This window comes from Pyrgilauda ruficollis, unplaced genomic scaffold (assembly GCF_017590135.1).
Source record: "Pyrgilauda ruficollis isolate IOZ18807 unplaced genomic scaffold, ASM1759013v1 scaffold39, whole genome shotgun sequence".
Taxonomy (NCBI): domain Eukaryota; kingdom Metazoa; phylum Chordata; class Aves; order Passeriformes; family Passeridae; genus Pyrgilauda; species Pyrgilauda ruficollis.
In genome coordinates, this window is record NW_024525378.1 from 6,490,749 (window position 1) to 6,509,527 (window position 18,779).

At 49.6% G+C, this 18,779-nt stretch overlaps 3 protein-coding genes across 5 annotated transcripts; 2 read left to right on the forward strand and 1 right to left on the reverse strand.

Annotated features, from left to right (window-relative positions):
- The first annotated feature begins 942 nt into the window (after positions 1–942).
- Positions 943–7,482, forward strand: MAD2L2 (mitotic arrest deficient 2 like 2). Of its 3 annotated transcripts, none has more exons than XM_041476586.1 (9): positions 943–1,000; positions 3,214–3,265; positions 3,493–3,611; positions 4,198–4,269; positions 5,115–5,215; positions 5,331–5,425; positions 5,528–5,601; positions 6,608–6,700; positions 7,003–7,482. In XM_041476586.1, the coding sequence occupies exons 2-9, from the start codon at positions 3,226–3,228 to the stop codon at positions 7,042–7,044; spliced, it is 636 nt and encodes a 211-aa protein (XP_041332520.1). In that variant the 5' UTR covers positions 943–1,000; positions 3,214–3,225; the 3' UTR covers positions 7,045–7,482. The 3 variants fall into 3 exon arrangements, with proteins under 3 accessions (XP_041332520.1, XP_041332518.1, XP_041332521.1); XM_041476584.1 differs by having other exon boundaries at positions 956–1,021; XM_041476587.1 differs by lacking the exons at positions 943–1,000; positions 3,214–3,265 and adding an exon at positions 3,735–3,890 and having other exon boundaries at positions 4,143–4,269.
- Positions 7,483–7,652: 170 nt separating this feature from the next.
- LOC121358413 (F-box only protein 6-like) lies at positions 7,653–11,921 on the reverse strand. Its single transcript, XM_041476582.1, has 5 exons — positions 11,489–11,921; positions 10,734–10,860; positions 9,935–10,030; positions 9,456–9,591; positions 7,653–8,771 (listed from the first exon to the last, which is right to left on the reverse strand). Exons 1-5 carry the CDS (start codon positions 11,745–11,747, stop codon positions 8,637–8,639), a joined length of 753 nt encoding a protein of 250 aa, XP_041332516.1. The 5' UTR covers positions 11,748–11,921; the 3' UTR covers positions 7,653–8,636.
- Positions 11,922–12,240: 319 nt separating this feature from the next.
- FBXO2 (F-box protein 2) lies at positions 12,241–17,960 on the forward strand. The gene is made up of 6 exons (XM_041476583.1): positions 12,241–12,278; positions 13,644–13,979; positions 15,059–15,185; positions 15,277–15,372; positions 15,709–15,844; positions 16,505–17,960. The coding sequence occupies exons 2-6, from the start codon at positions 13,736–13,738 to the stop codon at positions 16,637–16,639; spliced, it is 738 nt and encodes a 245-aa protein (XP_041332517.1). The 5' UTR covers positions 12,241–12,278; positions 13,644–13,735; the 3' UTR covers positions 16,640–17,960.
- The last annotated feature ends 819 nt before the right edge of the window (positions 17,961–18,779 follow it).

The window sequence follows — 18,779 nt, forward strand, 5'->3', positions numbered from 1 at the left end:
CTCTCTGCCCGCCCGCACCGCTGAGCGATGCCGCCGTAACCGGAGCTCCGCGCGCATCCCGACGGCGGCAGGACCGGGGATCCCCGTCAGTCCGTGTCTTTGTCTCCTCCGGGGCGCACGGAAAGTGGGAAGGTGTTCCCCACTCCTCCCCAGTCCCTGCGACAGCAGAGGGGAATGAACTCGGCGGAGCATCCACCGCTGGCCCCGGGGCGGGGTGAGCACGGCGCGGGCAGCGCTGCCTACCTGTCCGAAGGTCCCGGTCTGGCGGAGCCCGGCAGGCAGGGCAGCGCAGAGCTGTGCGAGCGGCGGAGGGGAGGCAGGTCTGCGGGGGGCAAGGGGTGTTCAAACCCGAAAGGAGAGGAGGAGGAGGAGGAAGAGGAAGAGGAGGAGGAGACAGGGGGAAGGCAGTGGGGGAATGTGGAGAGGAATCGGGGACATTGGGAATCCCGGGGGACTGGGGTGCATGGTGCCGGAGGAGGTGGGGCTGGGAGGGGCGGAGGGGCTCTGGGCGTGCGGGGGTCACGGGAGGAGTGCAGGGGCATGCCAGGGAGCGTGTGCGGGGCTGCCCGGCGCTAAGGAGGAGGTGCGAGAGCGCAGGATGCTGGTGGCAGCAGCGGTCCCTGCCCCGGGCACGGACGGGACAGACAAAGGCCGGAGACAAAGGCGTGGCAGCCCGGGGAGGCGGGGAGCGGGTGAGCCGGTGAGCCCCGCTCACCTGCGCCGTGGGGCGGGCTCCGCTCTCCCGCAGGCTTCCCCCGCGTTATGGTCCCGGGGAGGGAGAGCCGCTGGTGGCTCAGCGTGCCCCGCTCCCTGCGCCGAGCCCGCGGCCCCGCCGTGCCGGGGGAGCTGAGGAGGCGCCGGGACCCCGCGGGGGCAGCGGGACCGGCCCCGCGCCCGCTCCTCCCGCCCGCCGGGGGGCGCTCGCCGCCCCGCACTGACGTCATCCGCAGGCGCTGCCACCGCCTCCCGCGCTGGGCGGGCGTGAGGGGCGGCCGGCCCGGTAGGGAGCGGGGACACGGCGGTGCGAGAGGGAACACCCGGAGCATGACAGCGGGGCGGGGAGGAGCACTGGGCGGACACGGGCTCGGGGGGAGACACGGGGGCAGGTGGCCGTGCTGAGGCGGTGCCCTGGGCGGCAGTGTGGGCGGCGGGCCATGCGAGCAGCCCTGTTTCGGGAGGGAGCCCCGGCGAACGGGCGGTTCCCGGGCTCGGGAATGCTGAGGAGGGGCAGTGCCGTGCCCCGTTTCGGGAGGGAGCCCGGCGAACGGGCGGTTCCCGGGCTCGGGAATGCTGAGGAGGGGCAGTGCCGTGAGGGCAGTGCCGTGAGGGTGGGACCGGGGCGCTCGGGGGTCTGTCCCCATCCGCCCGCCCTCCTGCCCGCGCGGGTGAGACACCGCAGTGGGCGAGGAGCGGCGGTGGCTGGAGCCCGGGCACGGCACGGCACGGCTCGGCGCTGCTGGGGCAGCAGTGCGGGCTGCTCTGGGCTGCTGCGGGAGCTCTGGTGACCGGCACGGGCAGGGCGGTGGGTTATACTTCCATGATATACCCCATCCCCGGAAATGTGCAAGGCCAGGCTGGATGGAGTTTGTAGCAGCCTGGGATAGTGGAGGAAGGCTCTGCCTCTGGCAGGGTGTTGTAGTAAGATGAGCTTTAAGGTCCCTTCCAACCCAGGCTGTTCTGTGATTCCATGATCTCCCAGCCTGCACAGTCCTTGAGCATGTAGTGTCTAGTTCCTACTTTGTGACTGTGTGGAAGGGTGGATCCCTTGGGTTGCTCGGGCATCTCTTGAAGAAGGAATGAAGTTTAAGGGAGGATGTGAACCTAAACCTCTAAAAACACAGATTGTTTATGATACTCTGTAGATCTTTTGTACTAATTTGAGAGCCACTGTGGCTGGGGTGCTAAATGAGATGCTTAACTATCTTAATTTTATTTAGTGTAGCAGATCACTAATATTCCAGGAAGTCCTTGTATACAGTGATATAAAAGGTTATCTATCTGTTATATGTATATATATATACACACACACACACACATATATCTCTATCTATATATATATATACATATATCTGTTTTAAAAACTGGGGATGAAAGTAGCACCTGTTTTGTGCAGGTCGAACTAATTCTTTGTAGGTCTGAAAAACATGTTTTGTTGCAGCTAAAACAGCTTGAAAATCAGTGTCTAAAGAGCTTATTGGAACATCTGTGGTTTGTCAAAAGTCTTTGTAGAACACCTGAGTTACTGGTGGAGCCAGAGTGCTCCAGAGGCATTTAAAGACCTCTGCAGCTCATGAATGGTGCTGCTGTTAGTGGTTAGAATTTGTTAGCTTGCAGAGAGTGTGGATAAAATAATTAAACAAAACAAAGTTTCTAACAGATAATTATGTACACCATGACTTAAATTGTGTAAGGCATGGAGTCTGCTATGCAGGGAAAGCTGTTGAGAAGCTGAACTCCAGCATCTGCTGTTCAGTTGTTGGCACATGAGAGTCAGTTTGTCACAATAATGTGCTGCCCTTTGTTGCTCACAAATTTAAGGCTCCCCAGGGATGTAGTCACAGCCCAAGCCTGCCAGAGTTCAAGGAGCAGCTGAATGATGCTCTAAGTCACATAGTTTAGTTTTAGATGGTCCTGTGAGGAGCAGGGAGTTGAACTCCATGATCCTTATAGGTGCCTTCCAACCTGAGGAATTCCATAATCCTGTGTCACAAAGTTGACTTAATTATGCAGCTCTGCAGGGTTTGGGTTCCTTGGGACTGCAGAGAGCAACTCAGAAGTTGTTGGCAGTGGCAGCACATGAGAACCTGTGTCAGTGGAAGATGTCAGTGGCTCCAAGCTTGGACAAGCAATGGTTTGTGGTGGTGTCAGAATAAACCCAAAACCCTGAGAAGTTCTTGTGTTATAGTAAGAGATAGGGCTTAGAAAAGGCAAGTACTATGAAGCTTTAGAAAAGCTATCTTGTGTTACTAAAAAGTATTTGTCTGAACTTTCCTGTATCCCAGAAATGGAGAGAGACTGAAAACCCCAGTAATTAAATTATGAATAATCTCTCATCCTGAGGTGTGAGCACTGGTTTGTGCACTGCTGGTAATCCCTGAGGACAGGCTGGGCTTATGGGGGCTGCTCACAGGGTCTTCTGGTGTACAGCTCCATGAACAGACTAGACGAATAATACAGCCAGAGCATAACCATTCCTTTTGTGGTTACTTCCAGGGTCTGGGGAAGATGACCACTCTCACACGGCAGGACCTCAACTTTGGGCAAGGTAATGTGTTGTACTAAGCTGCAATTGGTGTCCTTGTGAGGCTCCTCTTGGGACTGAGCTTGGGGGAGTCTTGTAGGGCTGCTCTGTCCCTAAACTTTCTGCAGCTAAGAGGAGGCAGGTGAAATTTATGCAGAAAAAAATAACCTGTAGAAAAAGGTCCCCTGAGTCTATGGTATTGCTCTACTTTCCCACACCTTATTCCAGCATCCTTTACTTCTGTTTTTCAGTTGTTGCAGATGTTCTTTCAGAATTCCTGGAAGTGGCTGTTCACCTCATCTTGTATGTCAGAGAAGTTTACCCTATTGGGATCTTTCAGAAGAGGAAAAAATACAATGTACCTGTCCAGGTAGGAGATTTTCCTGGAAGCTGATAGCCACGTGGACAAGCAAAATAGCAAGGATCAATCAACACTCACCAGAAAAAAACTTATACTCAGCAAGTGATTGTTTAATGTACTTTTTTTTTTGAGGACTTTTTGATGGACTTATTTTTGAGGAGATCTTAGTTCCTGTCATAAGAGAGAACAGCCCCATAGCTGAGGATACAGCAAGTGCTCCTGGGACAAGCAGGATACTGTTATCATGGATAACAGTAGTAGAAGGCTGCCCCAGCTCTGTGCAGTGAGGTAACAGGAGAGCATGTTTACTAGGAAGTAGAGATGATTGGAATATGCTGTTCCCAATATGCTGTTTTGGGTGTACATTGCAGATATACACCAACTGTATGGGTGCAGTGATCTGCCTCAGCTGATTACCCCTTCCCTGAAGGAATTGCTGATTTGAATGGGCAACTCAGCATCTTTCAGCACTATTTGAAGCATGGTTTGAATGCCTTGTACACACTGGTGCTTCTGTTTAAATCTTCCCTTTCCTTTTAGCATTGTCCTGGCTCATGTCAAATACAGCTCTGACTCTTCCCTGTGTTTGCTGCAGATGTCCTGCCACCCAGAGCTGAACCAGTACATCCAGGACACGCTGCACTGTGTAAAGCCACTGCTGGAGAAGGTGAGCTCAGACTGGGGACCTGGGCAAAAGTACTGCAGGTGGATTTAATAGAAAGTAAGAGAACATAAAAATTATCTTAACTGCAACATTTGTTTACAGATGTACCATACACAATACACTAGCTGATAAAAGCTCCTAACAAAACTAAAAACATCATAACCTTTCCTGGCAGTTAAGACCCTGCCTTACTTGTCTCATGTACCACACAGGGACACGTCTGTATATTTCCAGTTATACCATTCTGCTTTACAATCCATCAGAGTTTAAGCACCTGCTGTGGCAGAACAGTTTGAATGCTTTGCTGTGAACCAGGAAGCAAAGGTAGGCCTGGACTCCAGGTTTTGCAAGAGAAAGGTGTGACCAATGAAATATTCCAGGAGGCTGCTGGCAGGTTTTGTATGCCTTGCTCTTTACAGACAATTTTAATGCACATGTAGAAAATGGAATTAGGTCTGTTCTAAATTGTGGTTGTACAAAGCTGCTCTGTTTGGATAATGGTCTGAATGTATCTTAACTTCATCAGTGTCCATTCCCAGAGTGATGCAATGAGATGGCTGTGCATTTCCTCCCTTGTTCCAAAACAGAATCTAGAGGAATTTACAATTTAGGACACTTCCTCTCCCTCAGCCACAAGCTGGCAGCTTAGCATCCAGCAAGAAATGGCTTTGCAAAAGCATTTCTTTTTTTCTGATTGCTAAGAATAATCTGAAGTTAGGTTTGGATAAGGGCTTGCGCTGTAAGCCCCAACAACTGAGTGTACTCCATTACATCAAAGAAGGTGAAGCACACTGTGGGCAGCGACAGCTCATATTAAGGAAGGGATTTTTCTGTCTTGGTTCCTGCAGAACGATGTGGAGAAAGTTGTGGTTGTAATTCTGGATAAAGAGCACCACCCCGTGGAGAGATTTGTCTTTGAGATCACCCAGCCACCTCTTCTTTCCATTAGGTGAGGTTTCCATTCCTGTTTGCCCATGGCATCCAACACCCAGCCCTGGGAGATATTCTGGGAGCAACTTCAGGCCTTTGCTGCATGCCAGTAACAACTTCTGTCTCCTCCACAGTTCTGAGTCCCTGCTGTCCCACGTGGAGCAGTTACTGCGTGCCTTCATCCTGAAAATCAGCGTGTGTGATGCTGTGCTGGACAACAACCCCCCAGGTAAATGTCACTTGGATCCAAACAGCCTCATGCCTGGCATTGGTTGGCTTGGCTGACCCTCTGGGAGCTGTCCCCTGAGCTGGAACCTGACACTTCTCTTAGGTTGCACCTTCACAGTTCTGGTTCACACACGGGAGGCTGCCACACGCAACATGGAAAAGATCCAGGTGATAAAGGTGAGTGATATCCTTGGGCATCTGATTGTGTGTGAGAAGCTGCATAGCAAAGACTGGGCAGTGCAGAGTTGTTGGCATCTTTAAGGTTAAGGCTGAGAGATATTTTGAACGTGTAGGTTGGTGTCCCATGAGGCACATCATAACTGTACTTGAAATGTGGTGAAATGGTTTATGCTGGTGAGCTGACAGCACATTTGCCACACACAGCCACCACTGCAGATAACTTCAGGTCTTGAAATAGATTGTAACAATACTCACTGTCCAGTGCATGCTCAGACACTTAGAAATACTCAGGCATGTAGAACAGGTACTTGAATTTAATCAAGCAAAAAAGCAGCCCTCACCCACCATCCACTGTGTGGTGGCTGATTTTGTATAAAGAGCAAGAAAGACTAAGATTAAAGTAAAGAGCAGGTTTGGGGGCACAAATACATTGTACAGGAAACTGTGTGCAGAACACTTTCTAAAGGAAGATTATTTTTAAAGAATCCTTTCTTAGATACAGGGAACCTTTTTTCCTGAGTCAAGTTATTTTAGGTGTCATAAGGCACAACAAATTAAGCTAGCAAAGTATAGAATTGTTTCAAAATGAAAATCTGTTCTGCACTGCTTAGTAGTGGAAACTTGTGGTGTAGTAGACCCACCTTTAGACCCAAGGCAGGATGGAAACCCATGCCCTAAGCATTCTGGAGTTGCAGTTAAATCTTGGTGTAATAAACTGGGCATAGTAGCTCAGGACAGCTGAGAGTGTATTTTTAAAAGAAGTGAGATGTCACCTTTGCAGAAAGTGAAGTGGGTTGACCTCACAGTTTGATGCTGTAACTGAAGACAATTATGCTGAGCGTCAGGGACAAGCGTGTGTTTTGTTGTTGTGGAAGGTCTGAATTGCCTGTTCCTTCCCTCAGCCACTCTCTCTTTCAACTTAACACAAAACAAGTGCTGAGGAGGAGCTCACCTTACAGCACTGCTGGGTTCTGCCACTAACACCTTGTGTTCCTGCCCCCAGGATTTCCCTTGGATCCTTGCTGATGAGCAAGACGTGCACATGCACGACCCCCGGCTTATTCCCTTGAAAACCATGACATCTGACATCTTAAAGGTGAGCAGAGCATTCTGACCAAGAGGTGCTGAACCTGCTGTAGTTCTGAGCTTTGAATGCTCTGACATCAGCTCTGCAGTTTTCTGTGGTGTAACAACTTTAAAACATACTGCTGAGCAGTAGCTTAGTCTTGCAGATGTCTGTGCCAGTAATCAAAGCACGGCAAGACTCCTCATAGTAAAATAGGAAACCTGGTTATGGGGGAAGGTATAAGCACTTCCTATTCAGCCTGTTGCAGGCTTTTTTTTTTCCCATTCACCTGCCTGTATACTAACAGGACTGTTGCTTGTTTCTCTCTCCAGATGCAGCTCTATGTAGAAGAGCGAGCTCACAAAGGCACCTGATTTCAAATCTTCCTTGCCTTCAAGCTTCATCTGATCTTCCAGTGGAGTAAGATCTGTCACAAACTGTATCTTGATAACCATCTCTTCAGCCGGCCTTCTGGGTGAATGTAGAGCAGCTGCTGCCTCTTTATTTCAAGTGCTCTTACCACTGTATAAAGAACTGACTTGGAATGGGGAGCCAGAGCCTGTTCCTATCTTGACTTGTGTGAGAGTACAGGTGTTGATACAGTGCATCCCTGGGGAGTCAGTACTTTATTACCAGTCCAGCTCTCACCTGAAAAGGGCAGATCCATTGCACACAGGCAGTAATAGACAGCTAGGAGCTGTCACACAGTCCGTAAGAGCAACATTTGTGCTAAGGGGGAGCGAGGCCTTATGTGGTGTCTGTCCACTGTGACCATCCCAAGTAGTCTTCAATAAATACTGACTTTTACCCCAGTTGAACTGGGCTGAGTTCTGTCAAAACCAGGCTCCCTTCTTCAGTGAAGAAGTATTTTTTATTTTCTGTGGAGCTTCCACTGCTTTTCTGGCTTGTATGTGGACTCTGCCAATTCCTATGAAAGGCTGTACAACCTTGGTCTCTCCCCTTTCACTCAGAGGTGGCATTAGCAATGTGGAATTTGTCTGTCCAGCAAGGGCATCTGCTGAGTATCCTACTCCTAACTGAGAATAAGCAAGGAAAGCACTAATAATCCCACACCTGTCAGAAGAGATGGAACATGGCCTTAACATTAGTTCTGGGTATGTACAGGTGGGAGACACAGTTCAAACAAGCTGAGCTTATTTGTCAGAGAATTTGGTACACTAGCCTGTCCAGCACCTCCTGCTTCTTCCAAGTAACAAGTGTAGGAACACATCAAGTCTGGGCACTGCTTTAACATTTTATACTGGGTTACACTGCTCAGTATAAATCAAAGGTGATGTGGGAATAGCCCAGCACAATCAAAAGGCACTTTTGTTGTTAGGCAGCTGCCTGAAGGGACTTTTTACTTCCTCTTTCTCTACCTGTTTATTCAAACACCAAGGGACTGTTTTGGATAGGAAGGTAGGTGCCATTTTGATCATAAACACTTAAAGGATAAGGAATTCACTACAGTGACACAGCACTTAGGAACAAGGAGTGACAGTTTCCTGATGCTATGAAGGGTCTGATGCAGATCATAAATCTCTAACTGAATATTAAAGCTGAAACAGGAAAGAAAATACCATACAAAACAATCTGCTTGTAGAAAGCATTGATAATCTGAAATTAAGCATTTTAGCCTTATCCATCCTACATTCCATAAACAAGAAAGTGTCTTTAAGACTGTGTGTGTTAGCATAAGAATATATTAATTAGAAAGGATAGATCTCATATTTAATTGTCCCAGTTCTTCTCTGGAAGGGCACCAATAATTGGAGTAGCATCCATGGTAGAAGAGAATGGAAGATGAAGACAGAACACCATTCCAAAGGGCTGGGCCTGCTGAAGTTCTACTGTGAACAAGAGCTGCAAGACAAAGCTAGGACACACCCAGACAGCACAGGCAGACAGTGCAGCTGGGACCACTTGGTTACAGTCCTGAGGTAAAAGCAAACCCTTCCACAGTGCTTCACATCCCAATGGTGATGCTGCTGTTTGTCACACGGACCCCATACCATCCTGCCCAGAACTGCGTGTCCTGGCCTCCATGCTGGAACCAGATGTAACGAACTCCTGCTGGGTAATCCCGGAAGGTGTGAGAAATCTGGACAGAAAAGAGAATTCCTCTTAATTTGCCTAAATAAACCAGTGTTCACCTAGAAGCTCAGAAAACTACAGTGTGTGATGAGCTCTTCCTGAGCCCAGATAGCTTTCATTGAAAGTGCACCATACCCTGTTTTTTGGGGGAGGAAGGGGTGGCAGGGGGAAGAAAGAAGCCTTTCTCCCCTAAGTCCTATCTGAGTTAAGCTAACATTAAGCTTGATTTTTAAGTGCATGTATAAGTAACATCTAATGCAGAATGTACAGCAAATCAAACCAGTTAAACACCTGTAACTGTTTAAGAAAAGCTAAGTCTGCAATACTTGGATATCCATGCAGTAGTTTTAAAACAGTTTTTTGACCCTGAAATCTGCTCTTGTTATTTAATTATTTAAACAGAATCTTACATAAAACCAAGAAACAATTAAAAAGACTGCATTAAAACAACACAGAAGCCCACAGGATACTCTATAGAAAATGCTGGGCACCTAAAAATAGTATCTGACTCATTCAGGACACTACTGCTTCTTCAGCATCATCAGTAGCAAGCACTGACTCACCTTCTCTACAGAGCAGAGGAGGCTGAAGAGCAGAGAAAGTCCACTGGCACTTTTGGCCAAGTAAGACTTGCAAGACACAAGTGTCACAACACTGCTGTAAAGCTCCTGCCTCCCTGGCTGCTGCTCACCTCTCTCCACTTGGCATCACTCCACTGCTCAATGACCACTGGCTCGGGATGGAATTCCTCCAGGACGTCGCGGTTTTTGGAGAGCAGCTGCACGGTGAGCTCGTAGCGGCACCCGCAGTCAAACCTGGCAGCGTACCTGGAGAGGCAGGAGGAATCAAGGAGCAGGGCTGTATATACAGCATTCAGTTTTCTTTATTTTTCAAAAGCAGTCTCCAAGGGGATCCCTGTCTGCAGAGGAAAAGGAGTGAAGGAGTGTCATCCCCATAGCTATAGAGAATTTGTAAAACTTACAGCTATCCCACCCTTCACAGGATTGCCACCATGTAGTCCATTGAGTGAGTTTAGATTTATCTTACTCTTCCTCAAGAACTACAACTCCCAAAGAATAAAAAACTGACTTTATGTCATGAAAAGCTCCAGAAGCCTAGCTTACCTCTAGACCAATGCCAGAAATTCTAATTTTCAGTGCTTCCACTCACCAGTCCTTGACTGTAATTTCAGGCCGTTTCTCATCCATCAGCTGATTCCAATAGCCTTCTTTTTCCAGGGTAATGAGTTGAGACTTGAAACATGGCCTGAAACAGACACAGAAATACTCACAGTTCTACAGAACACTTCTCTCTTGCTGTCCTTTTCCTGACAGCTTTAATACCCACCCAGATCCTGAAGGCCCACAAAGCTGACCTGGCTAAACCCTGCCTTATCCATAGTCAGAACCTGACAAAGAAAATGAACTGAATTAGCTTCACCCCAAGATAAAAAGAATAGTTACCTACAAGCTGGATTAAGAAGGGTCTCTGTATTGATGTATTGGTAACAAGAAACCAGTGACTTGTAAAAGCTTGTAAAAGCTGTTGCTCCTCCTCTGGTGACAGCTTTTATTACAAATGGTTTGTGTGACACACCTACCACTCCTGAAGGTTACAGAGTTTTGACCTTGTCATGTCAGTACAGTTGACTGAGTTTCCCAGACCCTTAACCTTTCTCTACCACCTTTGGGAGAGGAGAAGCAGGGACCCCATGTGGATTATCCCAACTATAAAAATCACAGGAAGTTCCTGGTAGGCAGAGAAATTTAGCACCTGCTGTGATCAATTCTCTCAGCAGTACCCATCTCTTTAGATTAATTGGCATAAAGGGTTAATGAAGCTCCTTCCTTTTCCCACAGGTGATCTAAGGTTCAGTAACCTGCCACCAGCTTTCTAACCATGGTGCCTTTTCAGACAGATGGGAGGAAACAGGTTTCCCAGTTCCAGATCACTGGAATCCAGTTCTTACCCATATGAAGTGACAAAGTATTTGTGTACTCTGGGGTCTGGCATATCATTTCCATGAGCTCCAGGCAGATCCTCAATTTTCCACTTATCTCCTTCATTGTCATCAAGTCTCCAGTGCTGGAAGTTCTCTAAAAACACAGGTATCCAAGGTGAGGGGTAGGACCTCACTTCAGCTACCAGCAGGATCTCAGCTTTTGTTAGAATCAGCAACAGAAGAATTCTAGGAAGCTACTTGATGTGTTCAGATCCACTGTATTTTTCCTACAGCTGTAAGTGACTCCTGTCATTATGCTGCCATTACCTTTATGTGGCTGTCAGCATCTAGGACAGCAGGTAGCAGATTTCTGACCTCATCAGAAAATCAGCAGCAGCAATAAAGCAGGATGACTGTAGTTATATTAGTCAAGTCTTTGGTAACAAAAGTTCTTCAGCTGCCCAAATGTTTGATCCCAATATCTGATCGTTTCACTACCACACTGTACTTGCAGTGCAAATTAATTGTCACTGCCTGCCATATTGGAACCTTTTGACTCCAGATTTTTCTGGCTAAAACCACAAAGTATTGGTAAATACATACCTATCTATCTACCTGCAGCAGTTTTACTGCAGGAGTCGAACTGTGGATCTGACCTAGCAGAGCTACACCCACCAGCTGGACAGTCCCACAGCACCAGCAGCAGCTGAGGCATGCAGGATACTGACTCATTCGGACTGCTCGGAAACCCTTAGTCCTTTATTATAAATAACGAAACAAACCTTCAGCACAAGAGTTTTTGATTAAGTTTCTCTTCAAGTGGCAGAGCACATAGAAGGTCTTCCAGTCAGAGATGCTTCTCTCCAAGCTCTGACGATAAAACCCGTCGCGCTGGCACTTGCGCTTCCAGAGCGTGGTCAGGTCCACCACGTACCGCCACTGCGAGCACACCAGCCGGCAGGTGCGGAGCAGGTCCCGGGCGGGCAGCAGCGACAGCAGCTCCACCAGCACGTCCTCGGGGAGGTCTCCGATGCTTGTCATGGCAGAGCGCGGGCCGCAGGAGGGCGACGGGAGATCCCCGGCACGGCGGGCCGAGCTGCCGGAAGCAAAGGCGGTTTCCCCTCGTGACTAACAGACTCCCGGCCAGCCCGCCCGGCCCCAGGCCCGCTCCCCGCCGTAAGCCGCCCCGGCCCGGGCCCCACCTGGCTCCGCCCATCTGCGCCTCCGGACACGGATGTGGGGCCGCGGGGCGGGGCTGCCGCGCTGGGGCGGGGCGGGGCCGCGTTTGGGCGGGGCCTTGGGGCGGGACCTTTGGGCGGGGCCTTGGAGAGGGGCCGCGTTTGGGCGGAATAGGGCGGGGCCGCGCTTGGGCGGGGCCGCGTTTGGGCGGAATAGGGCGGGGCCGCGTTTGGGCGGGGCCGCGTTTGGGCGGGGCCGCGTTTGGGCGGGGCTCTATCCCGGGAGCTTTGGCCGCCCTCTCCAGCCCCGGGTGCCGTGGCCGGTGCAGCGCGGCTTATATGTATATATATCCGGCCAGCCCGGCTCCGGCCAGCCCGCGCAGCAGCGGCTCAGGTAAGAGCGCTCGGTGCCTCCCCTGAGCCTCCGCGGGTTTGCCCGGGTGTCTCCTGGGCAGCGCTGGGGAGGGAGGAGGGACACGCGTGTACCCCGAACGCGTCAGGGGGTGGGCGCTGCCGGGAGCATGTCCTGATGCAAAGCCTTCCCGGTTTGGATGCTTGCCTCGGCGGGGAAGGAAAGGTACCTCCGCTTCTCTCCCGAGTGCGAAGGGAAGCCTGGCTAACAGCAGGCAGGGAGCGGGAGAGGCTTCTGAAATTCCTGTACGAGATTAAACCAGCATGATCCCTCCCGCCTACTTTTAAAAAATTGCGTTTTGGCCTTCGGGACTGTGGTTGAAGGTTGGAAGTGTGGGGAGAATAACAAATCACTAATGCTGTCTCCATAAAAGCCAGGGAGGTTTAAGGTACAGTTTGCCCCTGCTGGCTGCAGTGCAGATAGAGGACACATCTGAACGTGTAGATGTAGGATGCTGCTACAGCAGTGACTCCCAGTTTCTTCCCTGCCTTGCCAGGTTTGGCACCGCTGTATTTTGTTTAGTTGCATGCCAGGGTATTTCACCTCTGTTCTTGGTGCTCTCCCAGGCTTAATGAGTCATTCCTGAGGAGTTTGGCCGCATCCATGCGGTTTGCTGCAATCTCAGCACCTTCCCAGCACCAGGACTCAGCTGACATAAAAGCAGTGTCACAGTGCATCCCTCACGGATGACCTGGGCTCTGAATCTGCACACTCATCTTTCCATAGCCCTGCAGCACCTGGGCTGGACCTCAGGGCAGCAGAGAGCTGTTTGGAGTTCAGAATTAGCACATGGAGTTAGAGCAAACACTTCTGACTTCATTCCTCCAGTTATGAGGCCATAGACAATAGGATATTAGAGAATATCAGCTGAGTTATTTTCACTTATGTTCAGACCTTTACTTTATACAGGCTCCTGATTAAGTGCCGGCACTCTGAGGGAAAAGACTGTCAGCTATAGAATGAACCACTGCAGAGGTACCTGGCAAGAAGCTGGAATATCTGAGTACTGCTTTGCAGCATTTGTTATCAGGGTTGTTCTTAAAGGCAGAACAAACACCCATGTGCCTTCCTCTGCAGAGGAAATCATTACTAGGAAGCTGATTTTTGCAGCAGCAGAGATTCTGGAAGGACTGATTCTGGAAGGACTGATTCCAGCCTGGAAAATGAACAAACTCAGTGGTCAAATACATACATTTTGTGGGCAGATTTCATTCAGGGCTTTTACTTAGAATATAAAAATAGTAATCTGCTTCAGGATATTAATGTAATGGGGAACAGGAGACCTTGAGGCTAGGAATCCAAATCATGCCTTCAGATAACATATTTATTTTCCCTTTTTTTTTCTAGTGCATCATTGTCTGGCATTGTTGAGGGTGGGAAACCCTCACCATTCCTTTGCACCCTCTGTCTCAGCCAGCTGTGCCCAGCCTGCCCCAGGGATGGAGTCCCTCCCTGAGGCAGTCCTGATCCGAATCCTGGCCTCCCTCCCTGCCGTGGAGCTGGTGCTGGTGTGCCGCCTGGTCTGCTGCCAGTGGAAGAACCTGGTTGATGGAGCTGCGCTTTGGATCCTCAAGTGTCAGCAGGAAGGCCTCACCAGAGCAGAGTCAGATGCAGAGAACTGGCAAAGCTTCTACTTCCTGAGTAAGAAAAGGAAGAATCTCATCAAGAACCCATGTGGTGAAGGTGAGAGACATCACAACAAGCTTCAGGGTGTCAGAGAGGTGACCAGTCACTGAGAATTGTGTTTGGCTAGTCTGTGAAAATAGATCTTAGTTGCTGTCAGGTTGCAGAATTTTCTCCCTGCCCAAGAGTCAAGTCACTCAATCCGTGCAGCAAAATCATTTAATGAGCACAAAGGCCCTTCATAATCAGCCTCTGCAAAGGGCTTTACATAACATTAACTTTATCTAACCTCTGCAAGGATCATGTTTGAGACACAAAGATGTCCTGTGTAGAAACCATCCAACACAGTAGTGGCTGTGACATTTGTTTCTCTATTGCTTCTTGCTAAGCCATGACAGGAGAGATGAAGCTTCTCCCAGCTCAGGGGTGAGTCTGCCCTCAGCTCACCAAGCCCTTCAGGCTTCTTTCCTTGCAGCAGCTCAGGCCAGTCGTGTTTTTACCCTCCTCACCTCAGCCCATGTTACAGACTGGGCACACACCCCACGTGCCATTATTCTGAATCTATGACCTTCACTTGCCAGAGCTATAAGCTGCTTAGCAATAAGCAGAAGTAACCAAGCCTCACAACCCAAACAGCAACAATTTCACACATCACAGACCAAAGCAGTATCAACACAGCTCCCCCATTTTGTTTACAAGTGACCTTCTGCAAGCTTTTCCAGCATCCAGGTTTCTCTCTTGAAAACAGTGATGTTTAAGGTCTTTGCTTCAGAAAATACCACTCAGTGCTTTATAAAACTTAGAAATAAAGCAATCAGCATCTGTCCCCAGAGTCTTTGTGTGCTGTGACACTGAAAATGGTGACACTGTTCAGAATACCTAAATTCTCTCCCTGTAGTACTTCTACCCCCCCATACACAGCCCCTTGCTGGAGAATGTTAAAGTTTGGCGTGATTAGGCTCAGTCAGACTAAAGGTTTTTGCCTGACCTCTACTTAACAAACATATCCATAGTCTACATATCAATCAGTGCTGTGTCTAATATCAAACTTTCATAAGGCAGAGGAAGGTTCCAGTGGGAGATGGTCAAGTTCCCCACATCCACAGGACTCATCCAAGTCTCTTTCCTGCCATTTGCAGAAGGCTTGGAGCACTGGGGAGAGATAGAGAATGGAGGTGATGGCTGGAAAATTGAAGAGCTCCCAGGGGACTTTGGAAAAGAATTTCCTAGTGAAGAAGTCCATAAATACTTTGTCACATCTTATGAGTAAGGCTGCTTTCTTCTCTTACTCAGGAAAGGGGGCATTTTTGGTTCTCCCAGGAGAGACTGTGATACCAATTGGCATCTTGTGTTTCAGGTGGTGTCGAAAGGCTCAGGTCATTGACCTCAGGGCTGAGGGCTACTGGGAAGAGCTGATGGATACAACCCAGCCTAAAATCATGGTAAGAGACTGGTAAGTATTAAGGAAGGCTCTGAGGACAGGCAGAGGGTTAAGTAAGATAAGGAAGAGAGGGCAGGCATAGACCTTATTTAGATATTGGGCCTTAAAACCTCATCTGCCAGGGTCCTGGATGTGGGACAGGACTCACAGGCAGTTCACAGGCTTTGGACTGTTGGAGCACATGAACTCCAAGCCCAGGTTCCTGTGGTCAGTGAGGGGAGGTGGTGGGCTGGGCTAAGAACCATTGCAGATTTCCATCTCAAAGCAGGGCCTCAGTGACTTGGTGAGCATGGTGGAGCCTTTGCAGAGCTCTCAGAGGTAATGGCAACACCTTGGCTCTCCTTGCAGGTATGCAGGACGCAGTGATGCTGGCTGCCTCTATGAGCTGTGTGTGAAGCTGCTCTCTGAGAATGAGGATGTGCTGGCTGAGTACAAAAGTGACACTGTCACCATCCCAGAGGGAAATGATGCCAACTGGACTGAGGTGAGTTACAGGTATGGGCTCCGCAGGTGACACCCAACCTACATGAATCAGGAATATTTTTAAGCAGAAGAATTCTCTAAGAGGAGGAGAAAGCTCTGTCATGTGTTCTCTGGAGCCGTGGTCCTATGATTGAAAAAGGAAAAGGGAGGCTGCTTTACAGGAAACTTGCTGAGTCACCACTAGCAGGTGTAAGGAGGTGTCACAGAATCACAAAATCACAAGGTTGGAAGAGACCTTCAAGATCATTGAGCCTGGAGAAAGAGCCCAGCCCCAGCTGAGCACAGGCACCTTTCAGGAGCTGTGCAGAGTGATGAGGGCACCCCTGAGTCTCCTTTTCTCCAGCTGAGCACCCCCAGCTCCCTCAGTGTTTCCTCACAGGGTTTGTGTTCCCAGCCCCTCACCAGCCTCGTTGCCCCCTCTGGATGTGCTCAAGCATCTCAATGTCTTTCCTAGACTGGGGGGCCCAGAACTGGACACACAATGTCCAGCTGGGAGTGATTTGGTGGCCTTGGAACAATGGGATCAAAGCTTCTCCCACTGTTACCCAGGCTGGTAGCTCTGACTGTGACCAGTGGGGCTGAAGGCTCTGTGTACTGAACAGCAGGAGGTGTGTGGTGGTTTGACACTTACTAACAACTGTTTTTGTCTCTTGTCCCAAAGATCTCTCACACCTTTTCCAGCTACGGGCCCGGGGTGCGCTTTGTGCGCTTTGAGCACGGTGGCCAGGACACGCTGTTCTGGAAGGGCTGGTACGGCGTCCGTGTCACCCACAGCAGCGTGACAGTAGAGCCATAGCCCTGCTCAACCACCGTCTGCATGCTGGACTTGACTTCCCTCAGGGCATCCCTAGCCTTTGGATGGTTTCTGCCTGGTGCTGCTGCTGGCTATAGAGCAAATGGCCTTTCTGCATAGGATGCCAGGAGCCAGCACCCATCCTTCCTCAGGGGGACTCTGCAAAGAATGTGAATTTGTGAATGCACCACAAGACTCAGCCTCACCACTTGCACTGGTGTTCTCTGTCAGAGAGGAGATCACCTAAAAATCCTGCAGACCTCCTCTCTTAGTCTCTAATCCCTGGCACCCAGCCTGAGTCAGCTGTCTCTCCTGCCTGCTTCCCTGACTTGGGCACTCCTGAACTTGAAGGGATACTTTAAGTATATTTTCTGGAAGGTAGAGTGGGAAGAAAAGAATAAAGAAAACCACAGACCCTGTGTCTCAAAACATACCAGGGAAACCCAGAGCCCTGTCCCCAACTGTTTCCATGACCTGCAGTGAGAACCTTGGCTTCTTCATTTATCAAAAGGTAACATTCTTTACCACAGAGGGGCTCTAGCTTGGCTGTCAATACTGTCAGTTTAATTTTTAGTGACAATGCAAAGCAAGAGAGGTTGAATCCTTTTCTCTTACACTGTTCCCAGCATCCATTTATCAAGGGAAATGTTGGAAAGAGAAACATGTCTGGTGTCCAGCCCTGGGGCTTCATTTGGCTCCCTCAGATAGATGGCATCCAAGAGTAATTGCTGGCAGTGAGAGAGATGACAGCAACTTCGGGAAGTGGGTTAGAAAAGATTTGGGATGGGGTCCAGAAACAAATGAAAACAAACTCATTTACCCCTTCCCGGCCTCTGCAAGCTGCTTGCAACAAGCATCCTGGTCTCCAGTGTGACTCTGCTAGCAGGACACAGAGAGCTGCTGGCTGCTCCACCTCTCTGACAGTGTCTGCAGGTACAGTCTGCCTCTGCCGTGTGCTTGCTGACAAGACAGCACTTCAGTCTCCCACCTGAGCTTCTTGATATCACTCAGGGCTGTGTGCCCCTTCCTGAACAGACCCCTAAGCTTTCCTGAACCAAGACTGTCCCTGCTATTATTCCACTCAGAAGAGCATTCCCTAACAGAGCTGGTGTTGTCTAAAGAAAGTCTATTTTTGTGTCCATGTGTCTTCCCTCCCTGGGCTGCCATTTGAGTGCCTCTTGACACATGTAGTGGCTGCTGCTGCCTGCAGCCAAAGGAAGGAGCTTCCCACCTGGACCCTGTGCATGCTGCTTCCTCAGGCTTTCTGCACAACTGCACCTGGGTGCCACACACACAGAGTCCAGGCAAGCATAATAAAGTGACACAATTGTGTGTGGATTTCTTCTTTTGTACTGGGTATTTGTCCCCTGTGCTCAAGCATCCGTCTTCTGATCGTGTGGAGCTTTCCAAAAGCAGCAGTCACTGCTGTGTGTAATACCATGGGTGTCCCTGAAGGAGGTCCCTGCTCTGTTCCCCTGGGCCCATGGGAGGCACTTGATGTGCAGTGGGTCTGCAGTGTAACAGCAAGCAGAAGTGCATTTCAAACAGAGTGGGAATTCATTCAAGGCACGGAGAAGGTACAGGAAGGCTTCTACAGAGCCCAGCCCTGCTGCACACCTTCCAGGTCATTTGTCACTAGCTCTGCTGTGAGTTCAACCTCAGTTCTGGCCCAGGAGGCACCAGAATCAGTTCAGAATGTAATTGTTTCCCTTCCCTTGCCCCTGCACACACTGTCATGCAGTGCTGCTTTACCCACCCTTAGCCTTTAGTGCAACTTTTAGTGAATAATCAGCTCACTGCCAGCTCCCTGCCCCACAGAAGAAACAATCTCCTTTTGTCCCTAAGGAATCAGTATAGTGAGGGGATCAATATCTCACACCTTAATGCAATTGTTAGACTGAACATCTCCTAAGTCACCATCCTACAGTCAGGATAAACCTCAGGATAAAGCCTTCAGATACTGTGGCCCTTGTACACATGGGGTAGGACCATGGTCCCCCCTTTGGGTTTATCTGGGCTGAAGCACTAAACTCACACAGCCTCCCCAGCAGCTCTGTTAAAGTGAACCCAGCTGCCTGAGCTCTGTTCTCCCAGCACTCTCTCTTTATGCTAGTACCCCCCTGTCCTGGTTTAGGGCAAATTT

Excerpts from the sequence above, each read along its gene's own strand:
- MAD2L2 (XM_041476586.1), top strand. The coding sequence starts at position 3,226 with ATGACCACTCTCACACGGCAGGACCTCAACTTTGGGCAAG. Across the intron at positions 3,612-4,197 it reads AATACAATGTACCTGTCCAG|ATGTCCTGCCACCCAGAGCT; the intron begins GTAGGAGATTTT and ends TGTTTGCTGCAG. Across the intron at positions 5,216-5,330 it reads CCACCTCTTCTTTCCATTAG|TTCTGAGTCCCTGCTGTCCC; the intron begins GTGAGGTTTCCA and ends TCTCCTCCACAG.
- LOC121358413 (XM_041476582.1), bottom strand. The coding sequence starts at position 11,747 with ATGACAAGCATCGGAGACCTCCCCGAGGACGTGCTGGTGGAGCTGCTG. Across the intron at positions 10,861-11,488 it reads CAAAAACTCTTGTGCTGAAG|AGAACTTCCAGCACTGGAGA; the intron begins GTTTGTTTCGTT and ends CTGTGTTTTTAG. Across the intron at positions 8,772-9,455 it reads GTGATGCCAAGTGGAGAGAG|ATTTCTCACACCTTCCGGGA; the intron begins GTGAGCAGCAGC and ends TTTTCTGTCCAG.
- FBXO2 (XM_041476583.1), top strand. The coding sequence starts at position 13,736 with ATGGAGTCCCTCCCTGAGGCAGTCCTGATCCGAATCCTGGCCTCCCTC. Across the intron at positions 13,980-15,058 it reads CAAGAACCCATGTGGTGAAG|AAGGCTTGGAGCACTGGGGA; the intron begins GTGAGAGACATC and ends TGCCATTTGCAG. Across the intron at positions 15,373-15,708 it reads AAAATCATGGTAAGAGACTG|GTATGCAGGACGCAGTGATG; the intron begins GTAAGTATTAAG and ends CTCTCCTTGCAG.